Genomic DNA, 23,919 nt, shown 5'->3' with positions numbered 1-23,919 from the left:
GGATTAAAGAAAACCATGTCATAGTGAGAAGTTCAACTATAGCCTGGGACACAGCATGGCACTGTACGTGTTGCCTACTTACTGGCAAGATGAGTCACTAATTCAAAAGTACTTCCCAGGATGTTCAAACACTTATATCTACCTGACCGTCCCAAAGCAGATCACAAGGAAACAAAAAAACCAAGGAAAACAAAATATATGACATTGTTTTCAAATAAATAGCTTCCTTCACAGGTTCCAAGTAAGCTGATTGCACAATGGGAGCCACACTCTTTGCAGTTACCCTCCTTTGACTTCACTTAAAAATAAATAGAAATGGACAGAACATGACTGACCACGCAGTGCCCCTCTACGTTCTCCCTGCTTGTTTGGCCAACTCTGAGCCAACTTGCTTAACTGCCAATTATTCAGTCTTTTTCCGCAAAGGTCACCAGCCAACGCACAATCCTTACACGACTGTCAGATGCAGCTGTTACTATGATGAACACACACTGATTTCTGTCTGTGAGCACTGTGCAAAGAACAAGTCTGTGCTTCTTCCAATGAAGCACCTATGATGTGAGCTTCGAATAGCTCGGAGGAGAGAACCTTCGCCTCAGGTACTTCAGGATGTAGAGAGGGAGACAACTGACCAGAGTGATGACTGTCACCTTCCATAAGAATGACAAGGTTGCGATGAAATAAACATCTGGAAGGAAGGGAAGAACAAAGAAAATGAGCCAAACAGTTGGAAGGGAAAATCAAGGAGTCAACATAGGTACAGGAGAAACCAGTGGTGTCCACATGCCACAGTGAACATGATACACACAGGAAAGTAATCAGATGGGCCATCAAGGCCCAACTACACATTAGACTGTTTCCAGGTCTGTCCTGGGTCCTCCTGAGCCATGCGCACTGGGACTTCCACAATAAAACATTTCTCAGGCACGTGGTAACTCCACACAGGGAAAGCCTTCAATACGCCATTTTTCCTACCTGAAATGGCCCCAGGGAACTACTATTCATCCTACTGGGAAAATTCATTTATACTGATAGGCTACATAAAAGGGGCAAGCAGTGGTTTCCCCAGAGCCAATTTCATGTCAGAAAAATGCTGCTAAAGGCCTTAAGCTCCCTCTCCCAGTGGGCCACAAAAATGGGCCGCTCCAAACCTCAGAATTAAGTTTCAGCATGGAACTTCCTTGGCACGTCTGTTTTGACAGGACCCAGGGTAGACCTGGAAGCAAACTATTAGGTAAAAGATGAGTGCTAATCTTCCCTTCCCTTCTGGGGAACACAGCCCAGGGAGACGGGTTTTAATAGGTGGAACTGTGTGGAAGGATAAAACCCTACAGCTCCTCCCTACATGTCTCTGATCCAAACGTGGGCCATGTGCACCTGCAGCGTAGCTTTGAAAAAAATCCTGGGGAAATCCAATTGATGATCTCCAAGCATGTCGTCACCCTTAAGAGTAATAAGGGATCTGAAAAATTACTCCCAGAAGGACGGGCTGTGGCTGAGTGGAACAGCTTCTGTTTTGCATGCACAAAGTCCCAGGTTCAGTCCTTGGCAACTCCAGGCAAAAGGACCAGGCAGTAGGTGATGTGAAAGATCTCAGCCTGAAATCCTGGGGAGCCACTACCTGTCTGAGTTGACAATACTGCCCTTTATGGATCAATGATTTGATTCAGTATAAGGCAGCTTCAGGTGGGTTCATGTGTGTCTGAAGTAAAGCTGCCCATAACTGAAGTGGCACCAGAGGAATGAGTGTTGCTTCCCCTTTTATTTGGCAAACAATATAAATAGTCTTCACCCACTTGGATACTTGGGAGAGGCTCAACATTTGTTCTATGAATCACAAAGCTCCATGTAGGACATATTTGCGTTAGCGCTCAAACCAAACCCATGTGGAAAGGCAGCATTCATGTAAATGAGGAGTCTGTGATGGAGAAACTAGCAGGATCTCCTTCTAGGCAATTAACAAAGCTTGGAAGTGGCACTTTCTACTTCACTGGATGGGGAGCTACATACTAAACAGGATGGTCCTTCAAAAAGTTGTAACGAGTTATGAAAAAGGCAGCCATAAACAAATACTCCAAAGTTACAGTGTTTTTACAGACCTGTCTGGGAACATGCCTTTAACTCTTGAGGATGTTCCCCCCACCAGCATCTCTGGGCAGAAGGGTGGTATATTAGCTAGAGGCCTGGACTAGGTCCAGGGAGATCTCTACTCAGCCAGGCCTTGGGACAGACAGTCATGCTTAGCCTTAATCTACCTCACAGGTCTCTTTGTGAAGATAAAATAAGAGAACTACGGAGAGTGCCATGAGCTCCCTGGAAGGAGGGTGGAATAAAAAATCTAAAAAACCAGACCTCTGTGTGGATCCTGATAAGAATGTACAATAAGAAGAGCCCTGCTGGATCAGACCAGTGGTCCATCTAGTCCAGCATCTTGTCTCACAGAGTGGCCAACCAGTTCCTCTGGAGGGCCAACAACGGGGCATAGAGGCTGAGGCCTTCCCCTGATGTTGCCTCCTGGCACTAGGGTTCAGAGGTTTAGTGCCTCTGAATGTGGAGGTTCCCCTCAGTCACCATGGCTAGTAGCCACTGATAGACTTATCCTCCATGAAGTAAACACTGATAGACGTATCCTCATGATGACCCTACTTAGATTTGAACTTGTCTATAATATATATTAGGTCTGGTATAATTATCTTCTCCCCTAGACACTCATGGCTTTGCTCATAGGCTTGGAAACAGCAGTAATTTCCAATGAGAGAAAAGAATTTCTGGGAGTGGAACGGGACTTCCTCTCCTCCCACCGCAGCTGAAAAAGGTCCCTGAAAGACCTGGCCCAAACAACATGAGGGGAGAGTTGGAGGTCTGTAGTGAGAGGAAGGAATCAGTGAAAATCAACCCCCACTTCCATCCATGGAAATCCTCTCCTGAATCCAAGTTACGGATATTTTTGTTCCTGAGGTGGAAAATCCAAGTAGTGACTCCCCCACACACACTTGACTAAACACATACTAGAAGAAATGGGTGGCAGTTATTTGCCGACCTTTTAAAACAGTGGTCAAAATCTGCTGTCTGAGACAACTGCCTCACTGGCTGCCTGAAAGAGGTGACCCTGACTTGGTAAACCTTCTCTTGAGGGACGTTTTGAGAAAGACAAAACAAGGACTGTTACCAATAAATTCATGTAAGAAGACCAGCGAGGCAATGTAGCAGGAAAGACTTAGTAATTCTGCCACTATCATGAGCCAATGCCATGTCTGGATTGTTAGTGCCACCATCAACAACTCCGTGAGGATCAAGGAGGTGAAAGAAATGGCCACAATGTGGACAAACTCCGACTCAAACAGCAGCAGTGCTCCGTACATGATGATGCTACCTGTAAGAGGGCAGAGGAAAGAGAGGGGAGGTTACAGACTTTGGTGGAAAGTGCTGTCAAGTCAGAGCTTACTTTTATTTAGTTATTTATTTATTTGGTTTATATCCCGCCCCGCAAATGGGCTCAGGGCAGCCCACAACATGAACCTGTACAAAGTTCTGTACAAAGTCACAAGATGGTGACAACATAGGTAAGAGTGCTTTCAGAGATTTCCCCCCCTTGTACATATGCTCAGTAGTTGTTGGCAAGTGGCCAATTTCCTACCAGTCGATATGTAAAAATATCTGTACCTCATACAGTGAGTAGATAAACAGGACAGGTGGGTAGGGTTGGGGGGTAGTCTAATATGATGGCTGCAGCCTCAACCAATGCCCTGGCAGAACAGCTCTGTTTTACAGGCCTTGAAGAATGTAAATCCCGCAGGGCCCTGATTTCAATTGGGAGACTGTTCCACCAGGCCGGAGCCAGAGCCGAAAAGGCCCTAGCTCTGGTCAAGGTTAAGCAGACATTCTTTGGCCCAGGGATCACCAGCAGATGTTGATCTGAAGAAAAACGCAGAGAACTCTGGGGGATATATGGTGGCCCCACAAAGTTTTCAAGGCGAAGAGAGGTGGTTTGCCATTGCCTGCCTCTGCATAGCTACCCTGGACTTCCTTGGTAGTCTCATACCCCAATACTAGCCTGAGCAGACCCTGCTTAGCTTCTGAGATCTGATGAGACCAGACTAGCCTGGGCCATCTAGGTCAGGCAACAGACTTTACTTTAAAAGAAAATCAATATCGGCCCCGGTTACACGGAGCATTAGGCACGCTAGAGAGATGGAAGCTAGGCGGATTTTCCGGGCGCGATCTCACCGCCACATCTGGGAAGCGTAGAGGTCCCGTGGCTCACCCGAGGCTTCACTCCGAAGATGTGCTGTAAAAAACTAGTACCTCCAAGGTACTAGTTTCTGGAAAGTGCGGGGCAAGGGCGGGCGTCAGATCATGTTTCCGGTGTTAGCTCGTGGCATCCGGCGCCCGCCCATGTCCCGTCGCGATTTTTTTTTGTCAAGTCTCCACGGGTGCGCACAAGCACCCAACGGCGCATGCGAACACTTGGGTTAAAAAAAACAACACAACCCCTGCGGCGCCGCAGGAGTGAGGTATGATCGGCACCTCCCCTTAACGACGGGACGTTTGATCCGGCTGCCGCGCGGTACTTCTCTCTGGGGCAAACAGCCACGCCTCCTGCCCGCGATATCCGGCCTGTGTGACCGGGGCCATAGTTATCTACATTGTACGTGGAGAAGCAACCACTACTGAAACCTAGTTGTTGTAGCTGTTTGACTTGCACTTCTTGTGCTGAATCCTGTTAAAGCCATAAAGGCTATCACTCTAATAGTAAAGTAGCTGACCCCAAAACCAATCATGAAAGAAGCAAACAGGCAAGATGACGGTTCTCCCCAGGTATGCATTAAAACGTGGCTTTGTAACTGCATCAAGACCAGCAGGTTTCAGGAATCATAGTGTGTTGCAGGCAGAGATAGTCAAAGGAGAGGGAGACAGCACAGGGAGATGTGGAAACTGGTATAAGAGCATATAGAATTCCTCAGGGGAAGACAGAAGAAGATGGTGGTGGAGGAGGAGAATTTCTAAATTGTTCATTTCCCCTTCCTTGTAATTCCTCACAGGCCTCTACCTTGCTACATTTTGCGATCCTGGATCACACGAGGTGATAAAGAAAAATGAGTTTGATTCAGTTTGCAGTATGGACAAAAACACAAGGAGGTTAAGGCAGTGTTCCCTCTAAGCTGAGTTAGTGTGAGTGAGTTCACAGTTTTTTAGCCTCCAGCTCACACATTTTTGTCTTAGCTCAGGAAGGATGGCTCCAGAGCAAACTAATCTATGCAGCAGCCAAATCGCTCACTCACAACTTAAATGCCAGTAGTTCACAAAGTAGAATTTTTGCTCACAAGACTCCACAGCTTAGAGGGAGCATTGGTTAAGAGCCCTTTCATAAATGGTGGAATTTCCTGCATGGAACTATTCTGTGTCTAGAATGGCAAGAGCCATTCAAATAATTATGCATGCATGTGCAATTCACCATGGTAGCACACATGGCAAGAAGTCATGACCGATAGCATGTTCCTGACATCTGACCATGTAAAGAGATATACAGGCATCCTAACAGAAATTCTATACATGAGGGGAATACATTTTTAAGTGAATGGGAAACAGAATGAATGAGACCCAGTCATCTCATTATTTTTCCTATGTAAACTAATGAGGAAACCCCCCAAACTATGACAAGTCTCTTTCATTTTGACTTTTGTTTATTTCCCCATTGCTTTGGATTGGCAAAGCAGTGGAGGCATATTTGAACTGGATATGTGGGCAACTATGGCATGCAGGGTTCACAGAAAGTTTACTCGACAGACTGAAAAGCTCTCCCACCCACTGCAAAGAAATGCTTGAACACTGATTGGGTCTTTTGCTGAAATCAAGGGGAAGCCTATGGCATGTAACATTTGTAATTGCCTCTGTCTCTGAAATCTGGCAGATCCAATGCCTTGGAGATGTAGTAGAACACCATGCTCTTTGGATGAAAAGCACAAAGGTTCTAGACAGGAGAAAACTGGCTTGGTCTCCTGTTGCAATCAACGGACAACTTCAGCAAATGGACTAACAGCTCTGATGCAAAATAATGCAGTGTCTTTAAAATGCCCTGACCTCAATAGCCCAGACTAGCTGACTCTTGCTCACCTCTTTAACCTCACTATCTAACTACTAGGTGAGCAGCCCTTCTTCACTGTTGTGGTAGTACATAACTGCAAATAGGCAGAGCATAATTCAAAATGCTGGTACTTATAAGAACATAAGAACATAAGAGACGCCAATGTTGGATCAGGCCAAAGGCCCATCCAGTCCAACACTCTGTGTCACACAGTGGCCAGAAATACCAGTGCCATCAGGAGGTCCAGCAGTGGGGCCAGGACATTAGAAGCCCTCCCACTGTTGACCCCCCCCCCAAGCACCAAGAAGACAGAGCATCACTTGCCCCAGAGCCCCTAGCTATACCTTGTGGCTAATAGCCACTGATGGACCTCTGCTCCATATGCTTATCTAATTCCCTTTTGAAGCCGTCCATGCTTGTAGCACCCACCACTTCCTGTGGCAGTGAATTCCATGTGTTAATCACTCTTTGGGTGAAGAAGTACTTCCTTTTATCCGTTCTAACCCGACCGCTCTGCAGTTTCATGGAGTGCCCACGAGTTCTTGTATTGTGAGAAAGGGAGAAAAGTACCTCTTTCTTTACCTGCTCTTTCCCATGCATAATCTTATAAACCTCGATCATGTCACCCCTTAGTCGTCTTTTCTCCAAGCTAAAGAGCCCTAAGCGCTTTAACCTTTCCTCATAGGGAAAGTGTTCCAACCCTTTTATCATTCGAGTTGCCCTTTTCTGCACTTTTTCCAAAGCTATAATATCCTTTTTAAGGTGTGGTGCCCAGAACTGCACACAGTATTCCAAATGAGGTCTCACCATTGATTTATATAGGGGCATTATTATATTGGCTGATCTGTTTTCAATACCCTTCCTAATAATCCCCAGCATAGCATTGGCCTTCTTTATTGCAGTCACACACTGTCTCGACATTTTCAGTGAGTTATCTACTACAACTCCAAGATCTCTCTCTTGCTCAGTCTCTGCCAGTTCAGACCCCATCAATGTGTATTTATATTTAGGATTTTTGGCTCCAATGTGCATCACCTTGCACTTGGTCACATTGAACCCCATTTGCCATGTTGACGCCCACTCGCCCATCCTTGACAGATCCCCTTGGAGTGCCTCACAATCCTCACTGGTTTTCACCACCCTGAACAACTTTGTATCATCCGCAAATTTAGCCACTTCACTGCTTACTCCCATCTCCAAATCATTTTTGTAGTTCCTGCTACAAAAAATCCTTGGGTTTTGACAACAAACAAGGTAAACAGAATAACAAGCAAAAGGTGGGAGTGGCTGGATGAGCACACTTCTGGTAGCATGGGGGGGTGGCCTAATATGCTAATGAGTTTCTGCTGTTGGGTGCGGCCTAATATGCTAATGAGTTTCTGCTGTTGGGTGCGGCCTAATATGCTAATGAGTTTCTGCTGTTGGGTGCGGCCTAATATGCTAATGAGTTCCTGCTCGGCTTTTTCTACAAAAAAAGCCCTGGAGACCACCAAGGGATCCAGGGTTGCTACATGGGAGCAAGCAATGGCAAACCACCTCTGAACGTCTCTTGCCTTGAAAAACCTACCAGGTTGCCATAAGTTGGCTGTGACTTGACGACGCTTTCCACCACTGTCTTTAAAATGAAAACAGAGAAACTAAAGAGCTTCCTACCAACATCCTGACTATATACAATCCATGCAGTTCTATAACATACAGGCAATTTTCCAGACAAGAATATCTGGTGTTCAAAGGCCCAAGTGGCCGGTTCATACCTTCATGTTGGCCCAACACAATGATAATTGACCACTCGGGACAAAACATTCACAGGTTAATCCTCCCAGATGTAACTTTCACCTGGCATCAACCCAATATTTTGCAAAAGGAAGTTCACACACACGGCTGAGAGTCCTCCAGTACTGGATTACGAAATGGCTTGAATAGTGTAAATGCCTAGCTCTTAAGCAAAGACGGGATGACTACACTGCAGAGACCACCAAGGGCTTTCAAGCGGCTTTGAAAGGGAAAGGGGTGCATCTACTTCATCTATAATTCCTTGTTCACAGACAGGACAACAGTGACATTTTAAGGAGGAAAGTTTTGCCATCTTTGCAAAAGCGCAACAGCAGGTCCCCTTGGGGCATGCAGAGAGAGGATTCACTTGCGGCTCTATGCAATCACAGACTCTAAATAATGCCCTTTCAATCCACTTTCAATGCACTTTCCAACTGGATTTTACTGTGTGAACTGGCAAAATCCAGTTGGAAAGTGCATTGAACGTTGATTGAAAGGGCATCATTTAGTGTGTGTGACCGCAGCCTGGGCATAATGCAAGCCTCTTGTTTGGAATTGGGATGAAAGGAGCAGGATGGCTCTGTGAGCAGCGAAACACAGTTTCTATAGTGCTTTAGAATGCCCAATTTCTGTAACCCTTACGAAAATTTGGTAAGGCAAGCCAGTCGACATATTGCATGCATGAGAGGAAGACAGGCCTGCTTGAGACTCCCCAGTGAGCCCATGGCCAAGGAGAGATATGAATGAAGAAGGGCTTTCAGCTTTCCTGTCTTAAGCACCACCACACCAGCTGTCAATACAGTCTCTTGATAAGAGAGGCACTGAAGCCCACCACATCCTATTCCTGGCTGAACTCCTAAGTGTACCTGCTAGGAAACAAATCCCAGTGACATCAGAAGGCCTCAAGGTTTGTGAGTTGGAGAAGGAGGGAGCGAAGGAGAGCTACTTTGCATCTTGCTTCTGGCTGACCTGACAACAGCCACAGGGCTTCCCAGATACTCAGCTGCAGACATAACATATCAGCAGCATGAGTAATCTGTAGGGATGAGTAATCCACAGCCTTTGCATTCTGCTTGTTTGAAGAACAATTCTACCAGTGACTCAAGAAAGATCCAGCTATAAAACCCAGACCCAGAAGTAACCTTTCCACCATCTGGGTACTGCTCAGTTTTCGGTCGCCACCCCCCTCCTCCTGCCCTGCTGATCTTGGGCGATAACTCCTAGCCAAATTGCATGGTGCAATCCACTGAGAGGTGAAGTCATCTGACCCGCAGAATGTAAGAGGAGAACAGTCTTGGCCTGAAAATCTTTCCCACGATGTTTCCTTCTGACTGTCCAGAAACTGTGTGTTCCCTTGTAAAGGCCTGGGGTCTGCTGTACTATGCCCCTAAAAAGAGCCACTGCTGTTGCAGTGTTCGCTTCTACAGCTCTATTACACCCCTAGAATACAGCATTACAGTATATTCTATTCTATTCCCCCGTCCCACCCAGCTTTTGTTCACACAGGTCCCCGTGATCTCCGGCATAGCCTTTTCCACCAAGGGAAAACCTGGTTGGATCTAAGCTATGCTTCTCTGTTGTGCTGCAGAACCATCATCACAGACGGCTATACCATGCTACTGAAGTCTCCAGCTTGCCTGAGCTCAGCATCCTCCAGCCATTGGTGTAGAACTTGGACTTTTTAAAGAAGTGTAGAAAAACAGATATATAGTCAAGCAAAACATGACTCACAATAATGGGTTTAAATTAAGGGCGGGAAGGTACCAGCTGGATCTTAGGGAAACCTTTTTTACAGTAAGAGTTGTGCAACGGTGGAATCAGCTGCCGAGGGAGGTGGTGAGCTCCACCCCCTCACCGGTAGTCTTTAAGCAGCGGCTGGGCAGACACTTGTCAGGGAGGCTCTAGGCTGATCCTGTGCTGAGTTTCTAGATGGCCTGTTTGGTTCCTTCCAACTATGTGGTTCTATGATTCTATTCTATGTGATTCTATGAAATTTAAAGAGTTGATTTCTCAGCATAACACCACATTTGATTATACGGCACTAAGCATTTTAGAAGCAACTTGACAAACAGGTAAAGCATCATACCTTGATAGATACTTATCAAAACCCATATCAAAAATGTTTTGTAGGATAATGGTCGCCCCTGAAAATAAAACAGGACAAAAAAATGATTACATAAGTCTAGTGCATGTTATGCTAAAAGAGCACATGCAGGAACCCAAAGGCGGGGTGGGAACAGAAGAAAATCTGTTGAACCTTCAGAAGATCTTTGTAGAGCTCTGGATACAGCATGGCAACTTCCGATTTCACATCCTTGTCCAGGACCAGAGAGAAGACTGGGAACATGGTATAGATTGTAGAATACCTGAAAGCAGCAATAGGAGAAATACCCACTGATTTCCTCATTGTTTTAAGAGATTTCCTTCTGCATGTTGGTCAAATAAATCTACTGCATGAGGGGGTGGTAAACTTGTGGAACAGATGACCCATTTTGCCACTTCATATATTTTCTGCTGGGAGGGAAGGCAGCAATCTTGTCTGCTCTGAGAAGCTAAGCAGGGACCACCAAAGAAGATTCTACAATGGCAAACCACCTCTGTTTCTCCTTGGTTGGAACTTGACAGCATATACATAATATATTTACTCCTTATGCTGGCTGCTAATCCAGTGGTAGAGTCTGGAGAACAGACTTTGTAAGTATGTGCTGGAGTAAAAATAGCCTCCAGGATTCTAATTCCAGGAGATGGACACATAGATTTCAAGTTAGTGAAGGACAGAAGAAAAAGAAAAAGAAGAGGAGGAGGGGAAGGATTTTGGATTTATACCCCACCCTTCACTCAGAGTCTCAGAGCAGTTTACAACCTCCTTTTCCTTCCCCTCCCCACAACAGACACCCTGTGAGGTAGGTGGGGCTGAGAGAGCTCTTTCAAGGACTGCTCTTGAGAGAACAGCTCTGAGAGAACTATGACTGACCTAAGGTCACACCAGCAACTGCATGTGAAGGAGTGGGGAATCAAACCCAGTTTTCCCAGATTAGAGTTCGCGCTCCTAAACACTACACCAAACAAAGTGCTGGTATGTAAGGCCACATAATAATAATCTGAATCTAACAACAAATGATTTAAAACCAATTTAGTAGACCCAGGTTCAGATCCTCACTCTCCCATGAATTGGCCCCCTTGGGCTAATTGCACACACTTGGCCTAACCTACCTCACACAGATATTGTAGGAATAAAATGGAGAAGAGGAGCATCATTTAAGCTGCTTTGGATCCTCATTGGGAAGAAAGGTGGGGTATAAATGGAGCGATTAAATAACTAAGATAAGAAACAAGAACTGTGCCTCAAAAATTAGGTGCTGTACACCTACAAATTATATAGTTACATACTTCACATGTTCTATGTGCAGCCGAAAATTGTTAATTGTAAATGTAACAGACACACATACCACTGTGCATTCAATACAACACAAGCATATTTTAAGGAACTAGAACTGGCTATACTTTGCCGCAGAGTAGGATTTGCCACAGTGTAAGGTACAGAATGTATATCTCAAGTCCAAAATGGATGACACCACTTCAGGCAACAGATGGTGAATTCCAGCCTTTCTAGCCAAACCATTTTGCATGTGCTGGACAGGCTTTACTGTTTACAGAGCTCAGCCTCAAATCCAGTTTACAATACCACATGCACCCCCCGCAAACACAGATGCACACGCGCGCACACACACACACTGCAAAGGGGATGCATTCACAGCCTTTTCTTCCACAAAGGTACCTCTTGAAAAACTGTCCACCCTATTATTTTTTTAAAATGCATATCCTGTGTTTCTTCCAAAAGACAAACTCCGAGCAAAACTAAACTTCTGCTCCCGACATTCAAATAAAAGATGTTTCAACGGGTCCTAACAACAGCAGCCAAAATTTGGCTAACGGGACCCACGTGTTTATCACTGTTATTGGATAAAAGCAGTTTTGAAAAAAAAAATGTGCGTCTTCATAATCACATGCTCATCCCTCCTTCTGATAACCACAGCAACAGAAGATCGGACAACAGTTTGTGGCCTAATCAGTGTCACATGTCGCTGTGAACACTTCCAAGCATCTGAAACGTATCAAACATTTTGAACTCTTCTCTGCACTCATATTTTTTGTGCGTTTGTGTGTGTGTGTGTGTGTATGTGCTTGCATGACTGGAAGTCATGGTAACTTCTGGCAACCCCTACTGGGGTTTTGGTTGTTGCAGAGAGGTGGCTCGGGACGCATGCATCCCGAGCCCTGGTATTCCTTGCTAGGGTCGGCCCTGCTTAGTTTCCGAGACCTGCACTCATACTTTGAGAAAGTGTTTGGTTCTTACCCAATAATGAGGAAGCCCTGGTAGAGGGAGACGGAGGCAAAATAGAACACGGAAGAGAAAACAGCCTGTAGGGGAAAAGGGAAAGGTTTTAGTTGCCCCTGATTCAAGGACAATGACCCATCCTGGTGGTTCTTAATGGCACCAGGCCTGGAAGCCCACTGCCTGAATGCTTAGATATCTCACAGACATGAAGTAAAACGAGAATGGGCGAGGGCCACGTTTCTTCTCCACCTCCAACCCTCAGAGAGTTGAAGACAGTTTGAAAGAAGGATGGCCGCTGGTGGGATGGACTTGCATCTGACTTTATCCTCTGACAGATGAGCCATTGTATGGGTTGGCTAGAAGCAACACTCCGACACTCAAAGCGTTGTGTGTGTATATATATGGCAATACCCTGTTCAGCTCTTGTTGCTTCTGTAAATGCAGAGGCATTTCCAGAGTTAACAGAGGCATCCCCACCGGGCAATTCCCCATTCCTTCCCCTCTTCCCCTGCCTCTGACATGCTTTTTGCTTGTTTAAAAAAATGATAATCAACATAATGTTACAGTAAGTAAAGGTAAAGGAAAAGGTTCCCTTGCTCGAAAGCCAGTCGAATCCGACTCTAGGGTCACGGTGCTCATCTCCGTTTCAAAGCCGAAGAGCCAGCACTGTCCGAAGACGTTTCCGTGGTCATGTGGCTGGCATGACTAAACACCAAGGTGCATGGAATGCTGTTACCCCACTGAAATGGTACCTATTTATCTACTTGCAATTTCTTGCTTTTGAACTGCTAGGTTGGCAGGAGAATGTTACAGTACTAGTGATTAAAAAAAAAAAACAACTGCAAAAAGCTGGGGAGGTGACACTGGATGTAAGTGGGAAGGTGTGGAAATGAGTATGTTCCCGTAACACACTTCCCCCCCCCATCTACTTTCAGCACTGCCTTTCAGGAAAGTGTACCAAAGCAGGTTGGGAGAAACCTACAGCAGAGCTGGGAAAAATCCAGAAGGTGGGTGGGGGCACGGCGATGTTGTGGGGAAGCTGACCAAAACCTGGTGCAGTTTGGCAACCAAGAGTTCTGTATGGAAGCAGCCAAATTCTCTCCAACCATTCCGGATTTTAAGAACTGGTGGTCTTCTTCTACAAGAGCCACACTGGAAAAGCTCAATTAAAGACTGGTAGCATCTCAGAGACCAACAAGCAGGGCTTTTTTTCTGGGGGGATGTGCCGGAACCGAGTTCCGGAACCTCTTCGGCAAAATTCTTTTAAAAATGTTTAAAAGTTCGTGAGTTTTCAGTATACAGATTGGAAACTCCATTTCCCTCTTGAGAGTTCCAGCACCTCTTTAAAAAAAAAGCCCTGCCAATAAGACTTTTGGGGACAGATCAAGATGGGTAGCCGTGTTATAATCTGTTTGTAGCAGTAGAAAAGGGCAAGAGTCCGGTAGCGCCTTAAAGACTTACAAAATTTGTGGCCGGGGATGAGCTTTTGTGAGTCACTGCTCCCTTCTTCAGATACAGCTGGTTCTGAAGAAGTGAGCAGTGACTCACGAAAGCGCCTGCCCTGCCAAAGATTTTTGGGGTATGAGCTTCCGAGAGTCAAAGCTGCTTTTGTCAGATACTTTGACTCTCGAAAGGTCATCCTGTGAAAGTCTTGTTGGTCTCTAAGATGCTGCTGGACTCGGATCTAGCTTTCCTACTGCAGACCAAGACAGCTGCCCTCTGAAAATAACGCAAGTTTGAACTGGAAGAGGTGGGAGACGAAGGGAGGAGGGACCCAGCCGCGTTCTTCTCTATCCATTCCACCAATTCTCCCTCTTCCAGCAAGCAAATTATTCCTACACTTCAAATCCTCCCACACTGAGAAAGGGAAGCACTGTTGATGAAACGGTGTTTAGTCCTTTCCACGGTGCCATTTTTTCCTTACTGAAATTGCCCCCCCCCAAAGCTTTTTCTCCAGTGGGGAAGACATATCGGGGCTCAGGGCCAGTTCCAGGCTTTGGGGGGCCCTGGGCAGACAGTACCTGGGATCTCCCTCCCCCACCTGCCACCATGCCACCTGCGTGTGCCACCCTTCCTGCCCATCTGTTTGCATGTCCCTCTGCCACTGCGGTGGCTCAAGTGCTGCGGTGGCTCAAGTGGTTAAGACGCTGAACTGCAGGCTGTGGAAGGTCAGTAGTTCAGCAGTTCAAGACCCGGGTTGCCGCAAGACGGGGTGAGCTCCTGTCTCTAGTTCCAGCTCCTGCCAACCTAGCAGTTCGAAAGCAAGAAATTGCAAGTAGATAAATAGGTACCACTTCGGTGGGAAGGTAACAGCGTTCCGTGCGCCTTGGTGTTTAGTTATGCCGGCCACATGACCACGGAAATGTCTTCGGACAGCGCTGGCTCTTCGGCTTTGAAACGGAGATGAGCACCGCAATCCTAGAGTCGGACTCGACTGGCTTTCGAGCAAGGGAACCTTTACCTTTACTGCCACTGACCCCTTCTCCACCAGCTTATTTCCTTGCTGTCCCACCACCTGTGCCCCCAGCCACACATACACCTTTCACCCAGCAGTGCTGTGTAGGATGTGTGGCCAGAAGCACAGGTGATGGGAAGGCTGGCAAACAAACAGGTGGGTGGGAGAAGGGCATGCAGGTGGCATTGGGCCCTGGCAGCTTGCTCCCCCTTCAGGGTATGCTGGCCCTGGCCCTGCACGTGCTATAGGTTGCTATATGCGATCGGGCACTCCTTGACTGTTGACGAAATAGGTCAAAGCTTGCAACACCGGTCAAAATAATCCTTATTTCTAGTGCCAACAGAAACAAAAGTCTACCCCAGAAAGTTTTGCAGAGACCGTGTTCAGTCGATGTCAGTCCCGTGACACACTAGATGCAGTGTGAAAATGCTGATTTTTCACTTCTTTGTGTTGATCCTCCCATCTCTCTAAGTAAAAAGATGCTGAATCCTGAGAGAAGATACAGATGGGATTGTTTACCTGCATGGTACTGATGCAGAGGCTTCTGTGGATCACGAACTGGCTGAGAGCTGCCGACCTTTTGTAGCTGTTCCGCCCGTGCACCATCAGTAACCGGCCCAGATGTTTGAACTGAGTGACGGAGAAGTCTGCAGCGAGAGAAGCCTGCTTACCTTCCTAGGGACACCAGGGGAAAGAAAGGCTCATCAGACCAAAAAGGAGCAGCAAAGCCTCTTGCATTGTAGAAGTAGAGACAAGAAATGATACAGAAGCAGCGCCACTGCAAAGAGCCTTTCTAAGCAGGGTCACATGACATATTTCGCAGGCCACATGGTTCATCGAAGTTTGATAAATGCCTTGCATTTGCTACTTGCTTAGGAATGCAGATACACAGGGAGTTGTTAAGAATGTGACATGCTATAATATCCTATGGTAGCTTCCATGTCTTTAGATACCGATGCCTCATTTTTCTCCCCCACAGGGACACGCAGCACTTTACATCATTTCCCCCTCCTCCTCCCTGTGAGGTAAGATTGGCTGAGAGTGCATGACTGGCCCATGGTCACCCAGCGAGCTTCCTCGCAAAGTGGAGATTCGAACCTGGGCCTCCCAGATCCTAGTTTGACATTCTGACTGCTTCACCACTTTGGCTCTCATTGGCTTGGTGGGAAGCTTGTCCATTTAAAAACACTGAACGTAGCTTCTCCCTTTTTTAGTTTCTCATCAATGTTTTTGAGGCTGTAGCTTACTGTGGGGCACATACGGCCCTGTCTGGTGAGGAGGATCTCACCATGTCCCTGTTCCCACTTTTTACTGTGGTCAAAGGTGTGGTCCTCCACATGCAGTGGAATGAGGTGGCAGAAAAACAGGCCTCCTCTACAGGAAAAACTCCATGCAAGGAGAAAACTAGCACAGCAGAGCAGGCTGGGCTAGAACACTTCCTGTTCCTGTGCCGCTTTCAAGGGGAGCATTTAGGAAGGTCGCCTGCCACCCACAGCATGAAGTAGCACAGCCCATTCTATCGTCTTGGAACTACTGTAGCACTTTGCTCTGCTGAATGTGGAAGCTGGCAAAAATTTCCTTACAGCATGGATGGGCACTACGCGGAGAGCCATTTGTTCCACAGGGAAGCTACACCAAAATCAAATGGCCAGCTGGGAGAGCCATTTGTTCCACAGGGAAGCTACGTAGCCCCAGGAAGTTACACCAAAATCAAATGGCCAGCTCTGAATGAACAAGAGTCTTACGGAGCCTTAAAAACAATCTTGTTTATATTATATTATTCTAGCTGGTGACAGAATAACGCCTCAACAATATGTAACACTCTTGTGTTAAGCTTATGAAACTTTTAGTTTTAGGTGGGCAGACGTGTGGGTCTGCAGCAGAAGAATTCGATTTGAGAGTCCAAAAGCACCTTAAAGACCAACTAGATTTCCAGGGTATAAGCTTTTGAGAGTCGAGGGGAGGGAACTTTGCTCTGACCTGGATGGCCCAGGCAAGCCCGATCTCGTCAGATCTCAGAAGCTAAGCAGGGCCGACCCTGGCAGGTATTTGGATGGGAGACCTCCAAAGAATACCAGGCAGGCTATCAAGCCACTTCTCCGAACATCCTCCATGCCCCAGTAGGAGTTGCCAGAGGTTGCCGTAACTTCCAGGCATGATCAAACACACACAGAAGAAGAGATTGGATTTATACCTCGCCCTTCACTCGGTGTCTCAGAGCGGCTTACAGGCTCCTTTCCCTTCCCCTCCCCACAACAGTCACCCTGTGAGGTAGGTGGGGCTGAGAGAGCTCTTGACAGAAACTGCTCTTTTTCAAGGACAGCTGTGCCAGGACTATGGCTTGCCCAAGGTCATCCAGCAGCTGCGAGTGGAGGAGTGGGGAATCAAACCCGGCTCTCCCAGATTAGAGTCCGCACACTTAACCACTACACCAAACTACACACGTGTGCGCGAACACGCACACACACACACTCACAAATGCAAAAAATACCCCCCAAAATAAAATAAAGGGTAGGGACCTTTGAGACTTGAAAGCCTGTACCCTGGTAATCTAGTTGGTCTTCAAGGTGCTATTGGGCTCATAATCTTGCTTATAAAAACCAGCCGGTCTTTAAGGCAATTCAAGAACCCTGTTTATTTTCACTGCAACTGTCTTAACGTGGCTCCTGTCTGAAAATGAGTGTTTCTCGTGTCTGAGAGTCCGGATACCCGTTTGACGGGCAGCCTGGCTCTCTCTGTTTATTCCTGTGAAGGTCCCCTCCCTGTCTACACAGAAAGTGGGAATGGCGTGAAGCAACGGGTGGCATCTCAGCTTCCCTAGTTCTCCCGCTCCCAACTGCTGAGGAGGCCGAGCTGAGTCAGAGCTTCTGATGGAAAGAAAGAATCCAGCATGACTCAGCTGGGTCTCTCTCTTTCCTGGGACTGCAGGGGAAGTGGGGAAGGCAAAGGCGTCAGTCCTGTCCAAGGAAGCCTTCAAGGGCTGGACTACTTCCCCCACAGTAACTATGATACCTGGAAGAAGATACAGCAGTGTCTGAGACAGTAAATCATCAACAGGGGTTAAAACTCGGGCTACCATATTTTGAAAAGCAAAAAAGAGGACATACTTCCCCTTCAAACAAGTGATCACTATGACAAAGCTCATTTGAAATGCCCCTACTGTTTAAGCTGTGATCATTGCTACTAACCCAGGAACTTTCCTAACCTAACAACCCCAAAAGAGGACATTTTCACCAGTTTTTTTTTAAAAAACACCCCAACAGAGGACATGCCCTCTAAAAACAGGACATCTGGTAACCCTAGTTAAAACTCAAAGCTGGCGCTCTACGGACTCACCTTTCCTTCCACTCCAACGCCACAATCAGCTTCCTGAATCATGCTGACATCATTCCCACCGTCACCTGCAGGAAACATAGAAAAAGGCCACAGGGAGCTGAAAAGCCAGCGAACAGCTCAACAGCCCTAGTGTTCTGCATCTGGATTGCATCTGTTCCAAAGTAAATACTGCAAACACCTCCACGTGAATGCACCCTTGCACTGCAGGTGGGATTCATCCCAGCACCTGTGTTTGCTCTCTGTGACCATGCAAAACTTCTGCACCATCATTCTGCAAAACACAGGAGACAACTCGTGCAGCAGCAACAGAATTCATTTTAAATCACATATGAGACCCCTACGTGTTCTGCATAGGCTTCATCAGGGGGATCTATAAAATATCATTGTCTCAACATTTCCCATGGCTTCACCAGTCAGGCCTATCTGTACTGCAGAGTGCACAGGTCAGATTTTGTTTTAAGGATGGAAGCGAGAGATTGCTCGGCAAATAAAACAGAACTACGTTATCACGCTTATGTGTGTCTTCCGGCTACCATGTAAAAGGAGACATTGCCCATGCCCCTCGTGGGGAGATGCATGAGTTGCAAATGCATGCAAGTAGAAAACACACAAATTCATGTATGACCTGGAAGATACATGTGGCAAAAAAGCACCCAGTCACACAAAGATCTGTTTTCTCCCGTTTTTCATACTACCAATTTGCCAACCGCAGTCTGTCCTGCTCGCCAAGACCGAGTCTATATTTAACTGCGGCAGGGCAGGTGAACTTCAACAGAAAGAGACACAAGTTCACTTGGGATTTTGTATTTGTTTCATGGCTTGCCACGTGGCATCTCTGCATCGCCACAGCAATCAGTTCCAGAGCTTAATTATACATGCAACAAAGTAACAAAGACGAAAGTCAGCTGTGAATCTGCTATTTAGTTCTTGGACACTGCACACATCACTTCCACAAATGCTGCCTGGAGGAACGGTTTCAGGGCTTCTTCATACACATTTAATTCCCCCTTGACAACCTTTCACCACTCTCTCTTGCTTATAATCCGGGTAATGTCAGAGTAAAAGGGGCTAAACGTTAAACCGATAAGTACCTGGCATGTTCAAATGTGCACTTTAAAACCATAATGTGTGTTCGGTGACTGCCAAGTAAGGAAGATGACTGGAATAAAAATGTAATCTTACTATTCACTGTTGCAGGCCCGAGAGAGATCCGGCTGTTCTCAACCAGAGGCAGGGCTTTTTCAGCCCCGGCCCCCACCTGGTGGAACTCTTTGCCGGAGAACTTCCATGCAAACTTTAAGTTTATGCAGTGCTTGTAAGGCAGAAATGTTCCACTAGGCATTTGGTTGAGGGCAGCGGCAGGACAGAAAGCCGTCTGGCACTCTCAGGCCTCCTGCTCCCCCTCACCTGCCCCTCCCGGAGGCTATGGGAAGTCGCAATTTTCTGCCGAAATTCCTTGCCATCTTATAATAGCCTGTTTTATTTATTGGTCCTGTACTGTATTCTATTACTGGTTTCTTAACTTATTTATTGTCTCATTCTGCTGCAAGCCGCCCTGATTCCTGCTCACAGAGAAGGGCAGCCTAAAAGCCCAAATAATAAATAAATAAATAAATAAATAAATGTTTTGAATTTGATGCAAGTTACAGATCCATGTCCCATGGTAATGACTTCCTCCATTGGTGAAAATCCATTAAAAATAAGTATATCCCCTAACAATTGGAGAGGGAGGGACTTCTCAAAGACATGGGGCCTTTGGTCTATCATGGTGAGCCGTGTCAACTCTTGACTAGCAGCAGCTCACCAGGATCTCCGGTACTAAGGGCCTTTCATATCATCTACTATCTGATCCAGTCATCTATGGTTGCATGCCGTAATGCACTGCCTACAGCACAGATAAAGTGGCGTTCAGTTGGGATTCCCTCAGAACAACGTTTTTGTGACTCCTCCTTGTCAATGGTTGAGTCTTTACCACATGTCTTTCTTTATTGCTCTAAACACACTGCTGCAAGAGAAAAATTTCTTGGGAAAAGGTTGTTAAAATATTCAGCCACTTTTGATGCCCACTGTTTCTGAGTGGCTCCTGTAAAGTTTGCACAGTTGATGTGGCTCAGATTTTCTTCGCTGTCATTTTTAATTCCTAAATGTTCTTCTTGGTGTGTGGCTTATGGGCTGTTAAACCTGAATAAAGATGCAGACTATCCAATTCCTTTTAAGTGGAGACGCCAGGGCTTGAACCAGGAACCTTCTGCACCCAAAGCAGATGCTCTACCACTGAGCCATGGCCCCTCCCCTACTAAATGACATACAATTTCTCAGTTTCCTACTCCCCGAAATTGGAACCCCAGCCCCATCTGATGAGTAAAAATCTAATGAAAAGCAATACTGTTCCTAAGGGTGTGTGTGCCTGTGAGGGAGGGCAAAGAATTTTGAAGAGTCGGGGGAATCAATTTATTTTTCTCATTTTTACGTGCAGACAAACTGTAAACATGCAGAGTTCCGCCCTCCTAGATTGTCTGGAAAATGTACTAAAAAACTGAGGCGTGTCGTATAAAGAAGCAGAGATTGGCACAAGGCTGGCAACAAAGGTCCACAAATGCTGAATGCCCTTGGAAGCCAGCCCAAATTTGTGCTTGGCAGAGGCTAGCCTTTGGCATGGACCTTTGGAGATACTCAAAGCAGCCATAAGGCCCAGTTCCTTACTGTGGACTGGAGGCGAGTAGCAGACTTGGCCTCTTTGCCTGAACTTTAAGGATAATTTGGGCTCCCTCCATGGTAAACCTGCATTCTGCCCTGGGGACTTCAGCCCAGACAATCAAAACCTGCCCTTCTCAGACACGCTAGGGAGTGTGACGGAATACTGCAAGAATGAGAACATTGGGAATTGAGTAAAAATCTAATGAAAAGCAATACTTTTCCTAAGGGTGTGTGAGGGAGGGCTAAGAATTTTGAAGAGTCGGGGGAATCAATTTATTTTTCTCATTTTTACGTGCAGACAAACTGTAAACATGCAGAGTTCCGCCCTCCTAGATTGTCTGGAAAATGTACTAAAAAACTGAGGCGTGTGGTATAAAGAAGCAGAGACTGGCACAAGGCTGGCAACAAAGGTCCACAAATGCTGAATGCCCTTGGAAGCCAGCCCAAATTTGTGCTTGGCAGAGGCTAGCCTTTGGCATGGACCTTTGGAGACACTCAAAGCAGCCATAAGGCCCAGTTCCTTACTGTGGACTGGAGGCGAGTAGCAGACTCGGCCTCCTTGCCTGAACTTTAACGATAATTTGGGCTCACTCCATGGTAAACCTGCATTCTTCCCTGGGGACTTCAGCCCAGACAATCAAACCCTGCCCTTCTCAGACATGCTAGGGAGTGTGACAGAATACTGCAAGAATGAGAACATTGGGAACTGCTTTTTAATATGTAGGTGGGCATTGTATGGCCGGGCAGGAAGGCAGAATGGTATATCCCGATCTGGTCAGATTTCAGAAGCTAAGCAGGGTCGGTATTGGGATGGGAGACCACCAAGAAAGACGCAGCAGAGGAAGGTAAGGGCAACCCACATCTGCTTTTCAATTGCCTTGAAAGCCCCTTGCTGGGGTTTGCTATAAGTTGGTTGCGACTTGGCGGCACTTATGTATCGGTGTGGCCAAGATCCAGGGAGGCCTGTTTGTGAAGCGCTTCTACACTCTCGGGGCAGAGGGGCTGGCCAATCTTCCCATCGGATGGAGCCCTGCATGCCTCCCTAAAGGACTCCAAACCCATGTTTCTACCCTGGGAGGGCAGGGTAGAAATTTAATTAATGATGATGATGATGTAAGGCTTCTGTGGAGGGAAGGCTCCCAGAAATGTGAAAAGTCCCATGTAAGTGGTACTTGTAATCACAGCTTGTATTTCTAACATACAAAAAAAGAGAGAGAGAGAGTGGAGAATACAACTGCCGCTTCCTACCTACTGCACAGGTCAGTTTCCCAGTTCTCTCTTGGAGCAGCCGCACAATCTGAGCCTTCTGTGTCGGGGCACACCTGCAGCAGACCACCGCCGGACACTGGCACGCCAGTTCCATAAATTCGTACTCGTAGTATTTCAGGCAGACCTGTTCCATGAAACAGACAGGCACGGTTACGAGGCATGCGGGCTGTCTATGACCCTCTCCACCCTTTCTTGGGGATGTTAGGAGACTTTTGCAACAGCTGCCAAGACAGCTCAGCTCTCACCTCCAAAGAATCGCCAGAGATCACAAGGGCACAGTCATGCTTACGACGGAAGGCATTGAGTTCCAAGTGAGCTTCTCCACGGTTGGTCACCTAGCAAAGAGCAAAGAGGTAACCCTGGATGCATTATAAAATCTTTGGAGGCAGGGAAAGGGGCAATCAGAACAAAAAAAACACATGACTAAATGTGGTTAGTCTGTAGACCAAAGTATACTTACTTGAAGACTAATGGCCAACTTGATGAGACTTTTTTTTTAAAAAAAGAGTTTGGCATACATTCCCCTGACCCAGTTCTCACGCTATCAGCTGGGAACTCATCTCCCAAGTGTAGAGGATCCTGATTGGTGTCAGGACTGGAGCACAGGGAAAGGCGTTTCAGCCTCCCCTCCACACTGTTTCCTTGACCCAAAATGATGGGCCAGGTAGCAGAATGAAGACACTTTTTCTCACTCGCCACAGTGCTGATTAGAATCTAAGCCTTGAACTCTTGGGAAAAATAGTACCCAGTAGTGTGAGATGTGGTTGATGGTACAAAAGTTGGGTCACGGGGCCATCAGACCTGACTCTCAAAGAATCTAGTTTTCACCCAAGTTCTACTGAAAAGAGAGGAATTGTGCTGTAGGAAAAAGGGACGAAATTAGGTTCATGGCAGATCAGTCAGCCATAACTAGACTGCAGTGTACCATAGACCAGGGATTGCAGCTAGTGAGGAAAAATACTTGCAGATGCTTATCTACGCTACTAGCAGTATCAGTCCTGTGGCACACGAAGAGCCGCAGTTTCCCCCGAAGAAACAAATTTATGATGGAATGTCGAAAATGCTACAATTCCTAGCTTTCCTTCTCAGAACTACGGTTCCCTGGTTTCTGTGGGAAGTTGGAATGGCAGATAAGATGGTATAAGACTGTAGCACTGAGACGTCATGTCTTTTTGTGGCCAGGTTAGGAAACCTTCACTGAGCCATTGTGGTGTGTTGGCTAGATGTCTGAGCAGGAATTTGAACCAAGGTTTCTACAGTCTGCAGTGAAGCTTACTTGGGGGCCACATCTCTCAGCATAATATACTGCACAGGTAGTTGAGGATTAAAGGGGGCAGGGAGCATGCCATCCTCAGCTTTTTGGAGGGATGGATAAAAATGTAATACTTCAAAATAGAAAGATTCACTGCATAATACAGATTAGATTGATATTATTGGCTTCTCCCGAGGAATCATGAGGCCTGTGTGTAATTTGTTTCCGTACTTCATTTACACCCCCGCCAATAGGTAGCAGCCTGAATAGCCCAGCTTAGCCTGGGCTCACCAACACTTGGAAACTAAGCAGGGTCAGCCAGTTAGTGCTTTGAGGGAGACCATCGGGGAAGACCGGGGTTGCTACGCAGAGGAAGGCAACCATAAACCATTTATATCTTTCCTTTCTCCCCAGTGGGGACCTACAGCAAATTATTTCATTCTCTTCTCCTTTATCCTCACAACAACCCTGTGAGGTAGGTTAGGCTGAGAGTGTGTGACTGGCCCAAGGTCACCCAGTAGGGTTGCCAAGTGTACTCACCCCTCGGAGCGGGGGAGCCTCGCTGGGCTCCGGGAGCTCGCGGTGGACGCGTGTGCAAAGCGCGCGCGTGCCAGCAGCACATCACAAGAAGTGACGTGCTACGTGCTCACGTTGGGGGCGTGGCCCAGATCGTTGGGGGGAAAACCATATGGTTTTCCCCCTGACGATCTGGG

The 23,919-nt window shown here is 46.7% G+C and overlaps 1 protein-coding gene and 1 non-coding gene across 2 annotated transcripts in view; both read right to left on the bottom strand.

Moving 5' to 3' along the window:
• Positions 1-349: 349 nt before the first annotated feature.
• ATP9A (ATPase, class II, type 9A) overlaps positions 350-23,919 on the bottom strand; it is a 152,781-nt gene continuing 129,211 nt past the window's right edge. The window contains exons 21-29 of the mRNA XM_015423186.1: positions 22,200-22,289; positions 21,934-22,078; positions 17,989-18,053; positions 15,172-15,327; positions 12,216-12,280; positions 10,116-10,224; positions 9,945-10,002; positions 3,170-3,373; positions 350-688 (exon numbers count right to left, since the gene is read on the bottom strand). Coding sequence (XP_015278672.1) covers positions 552-688; positions 3,170-3,373; positions 9,945-10,002; positions 10,116-10,224; positions 12,216-12,280; positions 15,172-15,327; positions 17,989-18,053; positions 21,934-22,078; positions 22,200-22,289 — 1,029 coding nt within the window. The 3' untranslated portion in view covers positions 350-551. The remainder of the gene's footprint in view (positions 689-3,169; positions 3,374-9,944; positions 10,003-10,115; positions 10,225-12,215; positions 12,281-15,171; positions 15,328-17,988; positions 18,054-21,933; positions 22,079-22,199; positions 22,290-23,919) is intronic.
• On the bottom strand, positions 20,206-20,277 carry TRNAP-UGG. The gene has a single exon. It is a non-coding gene; the product is annotated as a tRNA-Pro (tRNA).

The sequence above is a fragment of the Gekko japonicus genome, unplaced genomic scaffold, assembly GCF_001447785.1.
Source record: "Gekko japonicus isolate JY-2015 unplaced genomic scaffold, Gekko_japonicus_V1.1 scaffold737, whole genome shotgun sequence".
Classification (NCBI taxonomy): Eukaryota; Metazoa; Chordata; class Lepidosauria; order Squamata; family Gekkonidae; genus Gekko; species Gekko japonicus.
The sequence above is the reverse complement of the archived record's forward strand: the minus strand, read 5'-3'. Positions and strand labels throughout refer to the sequence as shown.